The sequence below is a fragment of the Anabrus simplex genome, chromosome 12 (assembly GCF_040414725.1).
Source record: "Anabrus simplex isolate iqAnaSimp1 chromosome 12, ASM4041472v1, whole genome shotgun sequence".
Lineage (NCBI taxonomy): Eukaryota > Metazoa > Arthropoda > Insecta > Orthoptera > Tettigoniidae > Anabrus > Anabrus simplex.
Genome location: NC_090276.1, coordinates 71,739,701 through 71,750,832, shown reverse-complemented (window position 1 = coordinate 71,750,832; position 11,132 = coordinate 71,739,701). Strand labels below are relative to the sequence as shown.

Genomic DNA, 11,132 nt, shown 5'->3' with positions numbered 1-11,132 from the left:
AATCTGTTGATCGTGAACCGCCCAAGACTGTCAAAAAAGAATGTCGAATTGTTCACAAATACAGCACGCTCTCACTCACACCTTCCTTCGGTTGCGTTATTGTTACGTCCTGGTAATTCAGACTGGATACCAGAGTGTGCGAATTTTGCTGATTAAAATGTATACGCCAATAAAGGCGACACACTGAGGTCAGTGACACAATGTTTATCAACATGTCGACGATGGTTACATTATTATTATTATTATTATTATTATTATTATTATTATTATTATTATTATTATTATTATTATTATTATTATTATTATTATTATTATTATTATTATTATTCAAAGGACATTGTAGTCATGTTTGTAGATTTCAAAAAGGCTTTTGATTCTGTTGACAGAGAAACTATATATAAAATAATTTGGCATAAAGTCTAAACTGGCAAATCTAATCCGTGAAACACTTACAGACACAGTCTCTAAAGTGAAATTTCTGGGAGAGATATCACAGCCTTTCAAAATAAAAACTGGTGTACGACAAGGCGACGGACTATCCCCAATTCTTTTTAATTGTGTCCTAGAGAAAATAGTGAGAATTTGGAACGAAGAACTTATTGAACTCAACATTTCACCGGTAAGGTTAGGAAAAGGACACAAAAGGATCGAAATAAATTGTCTTGCATTTGCAGATGACTTTGCAATAATTTCTGAAAATGTGACATCTGCTATAACCCAAGTAAATGTCTTGGAAAGAATCGCCAGCAGAACTGGCTTAAGAATTTCTGCAGAAAAAAACAAAATTTTTAACAAATACTTGGGATGCACCAAAATTTCTGAAAACAGATATTGGCCAAGTAGAGAGGGTAAAAAATTAAAATATCTAGAGGAAATAATCCAAGAAAATGGTTTAGAAAAATCTGCAGTAGAGGAGAGGGTACATAAAATGGAGAGAGCTTATGGTGTCACCAAAGGTATCTACAATAAAAGATCCAAGATCCAAGAATGCAAAAATAAAGCATTACAACACAGTAGTGAAGCCAGAATGCCTATATGCAAGCGAATGTCTGGCATTAAACTATAATTTAGATAAACTATAAATACTAGAGAGGCGAACCATGAGGAAAATATTAGTCCCACAAAACACAGAAGAAGGTTGGAAATTACGAAGTAATGCTGAAATATATCAAAAAATAGAAAATATATCAGATGTAATGAGGAAAAGGAGGCTTATGTTTTTTGGACATTTATATCGAATGCAAGATAGTAGATTAACCAGTAAGATTTTCAGATATTTGTGGAGTAAGAAATCAACGACAAGCTGGGTCAATGAAGTAAGAAAGGATTTAGAAAAAAACAATATAACAACAGAAGAAATAAATAATAGAGAAGGCTTTCGGGAAAAAGTATTGAAAATAGAAGGATTCCAAGGTAGGAAAGTAAAACAGACTGGTTCAAAGTGGTCTGAAGACAGAAACAAGAAACATAGTGAACAGATGAAAGCGTACTGGAAGAAAAGGAAAGAACAAAGAAGAAGGAATTGAAATTGGCACGTGGTCTTCTGGTGGCCCATTCGAAAGAAGAAAGAAGAATAAGCTAACGTGTGCACACATTTCAGTTTGGCGCCATCTGGCTGTCTGCTCGTCAATTTCGATATACCGAACTTAGGCTTACCAGATGGCACATCGCGCAAACCGAAACTCTTTTGGGGGTCTGTGCCTGAGATTGAATGAATTTTGTAGGGTAGACACGAAATGTGTCACCAGAGAACTCTTACATGCGTCATTGTACGGCGTGGAGTATTGAATAGACTTTTATCCGCCCTTCAAAAATCCGACTACCTCTGCCGGGTTTGAACCCGCTATCTTAGGATCGCGAGGTCCGACTCGCTGGCTGAATGGTCAGCGTACTGGCCTTCGGTTCAGAGGGTCCCGGGTTCGATTCCCGGCCGGGTCGGGGATTTTAATCTTCATTGGTTAATTCCAATGGCCCGGGGGCTGGGTGTTTGTGCTGTTCCCAACATACCTGCAACTCACTCACAACACATAACACTATCCTCCACCACAATAACACGCAGCTAGCAACACATGGCAGATGCCGCCCACCCTTACGGGAGGGTCTGCCTTACAGGGGCTACACTCGGCTAGAAATAGCCACATGAAATAAATAATAGGATCGCGAGGCCGACACTCTACCACTAATCCACAGAGGCAGCTTGCATTCTGTTAATAGGTAAGGTAAGGGTTATTCTGCCCGATGGCAGGTCCGAACCTCCGCAGAGGTGTTCCTGAGCCGGAGTTTACGTGCGGTAGGGGGGCCAGTTCCTTTCCGCTCCTCCATTCCCTTACCCCCACCAACAGCGCGTGGCAACCCATCCAAATTCTGACCACGCCCAATGTTGCTTAACTTCGGAGATCTCACGGGATCCGGTGTTTCAACACGGCTACGGCCGTTATTCTGTTAATAAATTGTAATAAATGACGATAAATAGGGAAATATTAGTAAAATGAAGAGGAATTAGGAACTCGAATAATTTACCAAGGAAATTGTTCGCTACATTTTCAACTTCTTCGAAACCATTTAAGAAATTGATAGGTAAACTGCCACCTGGGAGACAGTCTCTAAGACAGCCCTAAAATGAAATACAAATACACATAATAACAATTCAGCCCCACCACAGCCATCCTGGCAGGAGTTTTCCGTGGTTTCCCACTTCTCCTCCAGGCAAATGCCGCAATTGTGCCTAAGTTAAGGCCACGGCCGCTACCTTGTATATCCCTTCCGATCTTCCCATCACTCACCAAGGCAGCATAGCCACTGCAACATTTTTGTAACGCTACTCTTTTGTCGGATATCACTCAGAACAAATCTGGTTACTGTCATTTGAATCATCTCCAGTAATAATATTATTAAAAAAATACATCACAATTGGGAAATATCCGGGTGGCAATGATCAGCTAAAGTAGTGTGATAACAAAGTTAAACATAATTATCCAACAACAACAAGAAGTTCAATGGAAAGAAAATATTATAAGAAAATACTACTAGTTTAACATTCTCAATCCAGCATCGTTGATGTTTGAGTCATCAGTCTATAGACTGGTTTCATACAGCTCTCCATGCCACCCTATCCTGTGCTAAGCTTCATAACTGCTGCATTCCACATCTGCTCTAATCTGTTTGTCATAATCATACCTTCGTCTACCTCTACCGTTCCTACCCCCTACACTTCCCTCAGAATCCAACTGAACAAGCCCTTGGTGTCCTAAGCTGTGTCCTATCATTCTCTCCTTCCTGGTCAGTTTCAGCCAAATCGGTCTCCCCCACCAACTCCATTCTGTACCTCTTCATTCGTGATTCAATCTGTTCATCTCACCTTCAGCATTTTTCTGTAACACCACATTTCAAAAGCATCCATTCTCTTCTTTCTAAATTGTTCATCGCCCATATTTCACATCCATACAACCCATCGCTTCAGACAAAAGTCTTCAAAAAACATCTTTCTAATTCCTATATCAATGTTCGAAGTGAGCAAATTTGTTTTCTTAAGAAAGGCGTCCTTTGTTTGTGCTAGTGTTCATTTTATGTCCTCCTTACTTCTGCCATTTAGTTATTTTACTACCCAAGTAACAATATTCATTTACTTCCTACAAGACTTGATTTCCTAATCTAATATTTTCTGCATCACTTGACTTCGTGCGACTGCACCCTATTAATTTTGTTTTGGACTTATTTATTTTTCATCGTGTATTGCCTAACCAGGACTCTCCATACCATTCAGTTATTTCTCCAGATCTTGTGCAATCTCAGATAACATAACAATATCATCGGCAAATCTCAAGGTTTTAATTTCCTCTCCTTGAATTGTGATTCCCTTCCCAAACTCCTCTTTGATTTCCCTTACTGCCTCTTCTGTATAAACATTTAAAGAGAGGAATACAAACTGCAATCTTTCCTCACTCCTTCTGAATTGCTGCTTCTTTTTCAAAGCCGCCGACTCTTAATATTGCAGGCAGCATCATCATATGCAAATTCATGCACAACTTAAGTATTTCCAGTGCTTAATACTACGCCTTACAATACTCTAGGTTGAGCTTACTACTACCTAGCTCAACATTACAACACCACAATATACAAGTTCACACGAACCTTGAGTATTTCAAGATTTCACGCTATGACTTGCAGTAGACTGAGTGATCAAATTACTAAATATTACCGTAGCATTTTAAATACAGCTCGTTCATAAACAAATTCACATATGGCCTGGATAACAGTCTTGAGAACGCTGGAGTCTATTCTTGAAGCATCTTACATTTTTGGGAAAAGGCTATAATACATCTGCAGATAGTGCATTCCAATAAACAATTCCCCTATTTACAAAATAGTACTATTTACCATAGTTAGTTTTCTGCGATCTACTTTTACTTTATGCCGATGATCTGTCCTACTTATGTAAAAGGGCTTTTCAAGTCGACTGCTCAACTGTCCCCAAGCTGGCTTGTTCGTGTGAGCATTATACGTGGCACATAACAGTGTTCGTTTTTTTGTAGTCGCCAGTGTCTCCCACCCAAGTTTTTCTATCATACTTGTTGCACGATTTCTAGGGTTGAAATCGTTAAGCACGAATTTGTTGACTTTCGCTGTACCATCTCAAATTCCGTAATCTCTTTGGTACGGTCCCATACGTCTGCTCCATACTCCAGGATAGGCCTGCGCCTTCGCCTGGGAACTGCTGCCTTTTGGCACTCTCATCACTAAAACTGGGATTTTCATGCAGTAACAGGTTAGTTTGCAAACCAAATTGGTTAGTAGGAAGTGTCGGCCACCCGCACTTCCATAATGTACCAAGAGTAACATAAATAATTGGGGTTCTGATGGGCCGTACCCCTATATATTATGCAAACCGCATAATATAATCGTTGTGAAGGTAGACTACTTGTTACAAGTTTACATTCTAACCTATTAATGTATCAAAATCCGGGCTCTACTCGTCACGAAATGTAAGGAGTTGAACGATTTACAAATTAGATTTCCTACGTGGGTGTCCTATTTTATATCTCTCTTTACGTGGTTTTCTGGGTACCTTCAAGAGTCACTCTCTACCAGAGCGTCCGATCCAAGACAATAATGAATGCCCCCTTGCGTATGTTTCTTCGCATTTTTATGAGACTGTTTTGTGCTTTTCATGTATGAGTTGTTAAACTACTGTCAGACGCTTCTGCCCAAGAGCATGCTTACTTCCTATCCTGCCTTCCATGATCAGGTCTATTTGTCAGATAATGTGATAGAAATAGATTGCGCTCCTGCGTCTTTCGTGGGTTAAGAATTGCCAAACATCCCCCTTGTTAGTAGAAAAGAGTTTCTTAGCAAGAGTAGGTTAGAATACTAACGTATTTGAACAAGGCGCAAGTGTCATATACCCGCTGTACAGTTATGTGTCTGTGTTGCATAATATTAGGAGTTCTGATAGTTGAGTTCGTTAATATTTATGCAAACCTTAGTGCAGGACCGTTGTGTGGGTAGGCGACACTTGCTCTTTGGGTAAATACGTTCGCATTCTAATTTATTCGTGGCTAAATATCCTTTCCCTATTCATTCGTCATCTAGTCTGTCCATGGGATACTGATACACCCTCATCTCAGAAACCTACCCTCCTTATTTCGACACTCTAAAACAGCTCCGGTAATGCATAACAGTTCACGATACACCAGCGAGTGTTTAGTTTTAACCCCGTACACTGCAATGCTGATTCTTATTTTGAATTTCTTTCGTATTAATACGCATCTCCAATATTACAATCCACACTCGGTGGGGGACTCAGACGAAGAATACACCCACGGATTCTACTTCCTGTACTAAGAGGCGACTAAAAAGGGGTGCCGAAATTTGAACCATGAGATTACCTGTTATTAGTACCATCACGCGAGGAACGTCATGAGTCAACTTTTCTTGCGATTAATACCACTATTGCAATGTGCCTGCGAGTGGATCCCCATGGGATTACAATAAGTACCCGTGTATAGTATCCGCACTGTGACGGAGGCTCCCCTCTGTCCAGGTTGGGTTAGAACACCCCAAGGAGATAAAAAGAGTCTATCCTCGCTGGGGTGTTTCGAGGAACACCACGAGTCTGGTTGTTGCCTGTGATTAGTACCACAATATGTGGAACACGGTGAGTTTACGTCACTTCTGATTAGTACCGCTACATTAGAAATATCATGGTTCTACTTTACTATGTTAACGACAATTTTGAGGGGCCGTTGACCTGGATTTTAGTACCCCTTTAGACAACGAGATCATCGTTTCAGGATTGTGCTATGGAACCATCCCCTTGGTCTGTATATACCATTGTTTTAAGTTTGTTTTGGGGAAGGTAGGGAATTTCGGGTTGGATACGCTGGTTTCTAAGCTCATAATCATTGTTCAATGTTGTATTTGTGAAATCTAGTCAGTAGATTGATTTTATTATAATTATTATTTTAAATCGTATTCATCCATTCATTTATCATCATCAAGTTTTGAATTCTGGTCAGTGGATGAATTTTGGTATTTTAAATTGTCATTACATTTCGTCCCATTTCGTACCATTGGGACCGATCAGATAAATGTTAGACCCTTTGAACAGCAAGCATCATCATCATCATCATCAAAAACACAACACGCAACCGACCTCTGCAGTAAAATACAATTGTAATATATTCCTCCAGTTGAGGTGAGCATCGGTGAAGACATCTGGCCGTAACACTGGGCCTAATCAGGATGTACTGCTCTCCTCAGACAACAGGGAAAAACTTACGAGCAAATGAAAAATAAGTGTGTTAAGGACGTAGCCTTTATGATTGTCTAGCAAACGGAGTTACGTTTTGTAAATATAAACCACTGAAAAAAATAATAATAAACAGAAATATGGAAATTGAGAGCTAATTATGAAATATATAGGAACATAGAACACATAACATAAACCGTAAGAAAAAGGACATTTGCAATTTTTAGGACATATTTACAGAACGGATGACTCCAGATTAACAAAAAGGATTTTCAAGTGCCTTTGGGACAAAAAGGCAACAACAAGCTGGATTCAAGCAGTAAAGAAATATTTAGAAAGAAATAATATAAGAGAAGAAGGAACTATGGACAGGGATTTTTAGAAAGAGGGTAGTAAGAATTTAAGGATTCCAAGGAAGATTGAACAAGAAGCCTGGTGCGAAATGGTCCGAGGACAGAAGAAACAGCGTATTGAAAAGATGAAAGAATATCAGAAGGAACGAAAGAGAAAACGACAAAATATGAAGAATTGAATGGAAATTGGCACGTGGTCCTTAGCAGGCCTCATCGTAAAGAATAATAATATAATAATAAATGCAGGGAATACATTGGACATGATTGGAAACGGTATACTTAAATATATCTGGAAGAGGGAAAGAAAAATGCTAAGAAAATTCTGAGCCCAAATGTAAAAAATGGGGAGATGAGACTCAAATCTAGCAAAGAAGTGTATCGAAGAACAGAAGGAGTAGTTAAGAGAAGGTTACTGTTTTGTGGACACTTAGCGAAGTAATATCCCAACGTCCTCTCTTAGTGAGTATCTACACTCTAATATAAATGTATCCCCAACATTTCATTTCTCCAGGTCATTCAATCAGGACATTTTATTTTATATATATATAGACGATTTGCATTATTGTTACAGATTTTGATTTTACACTCAAGTTAGAAAACAACATTAACTACTTCCTATAGTGACATGACAATGACATCAAATCAATGATCAAATTACTAAAATATTCTGACCATATTCGGATCATTTGTGTGGATCTTAAAATGGCGAACTTCCTCCTTGACAACAGAAAGTTTTCATGAGATATTCGTGCTACCTGTGCTTGTGGGATGCCCGAGCTCGAGAGAAACACTGGGCACATAAGAGTGGCCCGAAGGTGAAATGCTAAATATTGTAAATGAAACTATTGTCAGCCCAGACAGAATCATCTTCCCACACTTCAAATCAAGCTTGGCTTGATGATGCAATTCGTAAAGGCTCTGAATACTGAAAATGAATGTTTTCATCACATAGTGTATGAATATCCTGATCTGCCATTTGATAAAATAAAACCAGGCATGTTTGATGGTCCTCACATTAGATCCCTTATACGCGAATAAGATTTGTCAGGAAGATGGATAAAAAGGAGGAAGCAACATGGGTGTCTCTTGTAGCAGTTTGATTGTGTTCCTGACGAATGTTAATTAAACCTAAACATTAAAAACGTGTCACTTTCAGAATTGTAAAGTTTGCTCCCGTAACAATGGAATCGCCTTGTTTCAAAGTCCATTTAAAGTATGCGTTTATTGATTTAGCAAAGTTAACTCTATAAAAACAATGAAAATCCAAGTGCGTTTTTACGACTCTTCAGATACAGGCACACTTGTGATCAGTGTAATAATCTAGTTGAGTTTTATTGCGCATTAAAGTGAAGACATGGAAAATTTCCAACTCTCTGTATTTACGTTTTAATCAGCCGGAGACTGACGACTTTCTTAAGAACACTAACCATTTGTTTATACAAATGTTTCACAGCTGTACTCCTTCGTATTTTCAGAAAAAAATAAACCTCTCCTCGGACTATATAATACAGCATATCCCGTAGTACAATCAACCACAACCACCATGAGGACATTCGCGGTAAGAACAACAACTCCTGCTTTGAATACTCAGACTTTAAAGTTATGTAGAGCAGAACATTATGTTACAAACAGGCGAGTTCATGATAATATTTTAGTATGGCATGTGGTTCGGCTCTGTGCTGTAGTGGTTAGTGTGATTAGCTGTAATTCCAGGTTCTGCCACAAACTTTGAAAGGTGGTACGAGGGCTGGAACGGAGTCCACTCCGCATCTGAACTTCAACTGAGTAAATACGGGTTCGATTCACACCTCAGCCATCCTCAAAGTGGTTTCCTACTTTTTCACCAGGCAAATGCCAGCTTAGGGCACGGTCGCTTTCTCTCTTTTCCTTGACTATCCCATCCCCCGACAGGGCCCCTGTTCAGCATAGCAGCTGAGGCCGCAAGCTCACGCTCCGGGACTCTGCCCTTGAGGCGGTAGAGGTGGGATCTCCCACTGAATCCGAGGAACAAACCAACCCATTAGGATAAACGGATTAGGAAAGAAAGAAGAAAAGTGTTACATAAGAATTATGCAGGATCTGTTCAGAGCAATATTATTCCTTTTACACGCCGCTAACTATTTTTATGGATTTCATAGATGCTGCATTGCCGATATGTTCCTCCACAGTCATTCGTATAGAAGGATATTACGGTTGCTGTTTGGGCCATGAGCCGATGGACTGATCTGACAAAGCCCTCCATGTCACCCTATCCTCTGCTAACTTTTTCGTTTCTATGTAACCATTGCATCCTACTCTAATAAGTTTGTCGTAATTAACGAAAATTATTTAGATAAACTAAAGCTTAAATTTAACACTGAAGAAATAAGGTGATAACAATGTAATTTCAGAGTTCTGTTGCCGTGAGAGTGTTATCACTAAAGCCGAATGTTTAGTGGTAATAGGCTAGAATTCAAACAACAATTCTCGAGTAGGATCTGTCGCCTAGCCCGTTCTTCCGTATTGTAACGGGAGTAACATAACTTTTAGGGGTTCTGAGACGCAGAGACCCTACTGTTTATGCAAACCTAGTAACACGACTGCTGTCCGGGATAGTATATATTATTTCTTTCCTCAGTAACTTTGCATTCTAACCTACCAACGCCGAAATATCCAGGCACTAATTATCGGTAATGAGAACCGAAATATGAGGGAGGTTAAAGAGAGGGTAGATGTTGCAAGGAATGTATTTTAATATGTTCGCATAGGCTCCACTTAAGACACGGCCACATTTCGAGCATGTCAACGTCTATGTATCAAATTCCCTGGCATTACTAGTCATCTTTACTTTTTTAATGATTTTGAACCTGAAAAATGGAAAAGCAAGTATTGGTATTTGAAAATGTTCGTAGTACAATACAGTGTGTTGTTTAAGTCGCTTCACCGCTATGAAGTCGGCATTGAAGTTAATATCGCTAGCAAATGACTCAAGCTGTGAAGAACTCTCGTTCGGTTCACTGCTGCCAGGTAGTGACAAAGCCAGCCATGCCATATTCTCACTTGAAATACGTGAAATCGTATTAACACGTCTGTGCAATGGGAATCAACGCCAGTAACTGCAAAGGAGACGAATCTCAATTCAGAATTAGGACAGATTCATCAAACAGTCGCTTGAGCATTCACACATCCAAGTTGAAATGACAAATTTATTTCATTTTCAGGTATTTTTCATAGTGTCAGCCGTCTGCGCTGTCGCTCTGGGACAGCTATTCTTCAAGTCATTTTTACCCCAACAACACCATCAAGGACCCCAAGGAAATGGATTCTTTAACCCAATGAGAAACCATAACAACTGGAAACATCACCAACAACTACCTCACCATCCGCAACACCAACCTCAACACCAGCCTCAACAGGATCAGCAGCAACCTCAACAGCAAGAGCCACAAGAGCATCAGCAGCAGCAGCAACCTCAACAGCAAGAGCCACAAGAGCATCAGCAGCAGCAACCTCAACAACAAGACGAGCAGCAACACCAAGCTGAACAGCCTCAACAGGACGAGCAGCAACACCAGCCTGAACAGCAGCCACAACAGGAGCAGCACGAGCAGCAACAATCCACTGTAGAATCCAATGACAGCAGTGCCATCTCTCAGGACGCTCAACAGTCAACACCCGTAGAGAGCAGCACTGATGCACAGTAGATAGCCGTGTATCACGTCAATCCACTTTAACTATTGGTTTTAATGCAGTCAATGGCTTTCAAACAAAAATAAATTCGCAAATATAAACACTTATTTTCTTTCTTATTTCACTTCCCACCGATAATGTATTATTATTATAATTATTATTATTTTCGAATTTTTATAACTAGGACCACTTAGAAGTTAACTCTTCTCTTTTCTTCTCTTCCCAGAAACACTTCATTCTTTCGCTTCTCATCCTTCTCTCATCTTCGGAAGCAATTCGTTTGGCTCTCCATTTTAGTTAATTCTCCTCAAATGGTTTTGGACTATCGAGACTCTTCTTCCGAACTTTCCTCTACCCTTCTG

At 39.6% G+C, this 11,132-nt stretch overlaps 1 protein-coding gene across 1 annotated transcript; it reads left to right on the top strand.

The window, feature by feature from the left end:
• Positions 1 to 8,510: 8,510 nt before the first annotated feature.
• On the top strand, positions 8,511 to 10,877 carry LOC136884096 (serum response factor homolog A). The gene is made up of 2 exons (XM_067156127.2): positions 8,511 to 8,659; positions 10,302 to 10,877. Exons 1-2 carry the CDS (start codon positions 8,645 to 8,647, stop codon positions 10,782 to 10,784), a joined length of 498 nt encoding a protein of 165 aa, XP_067012228.2. The 5' UTR covers positions 8,511 to 8,644; the 3' UTR covers positions 10,785 to 10,877.
• The last annotated feature ends 255 nt before the right edge of the window (positions 10,878 to 11,132 follow it).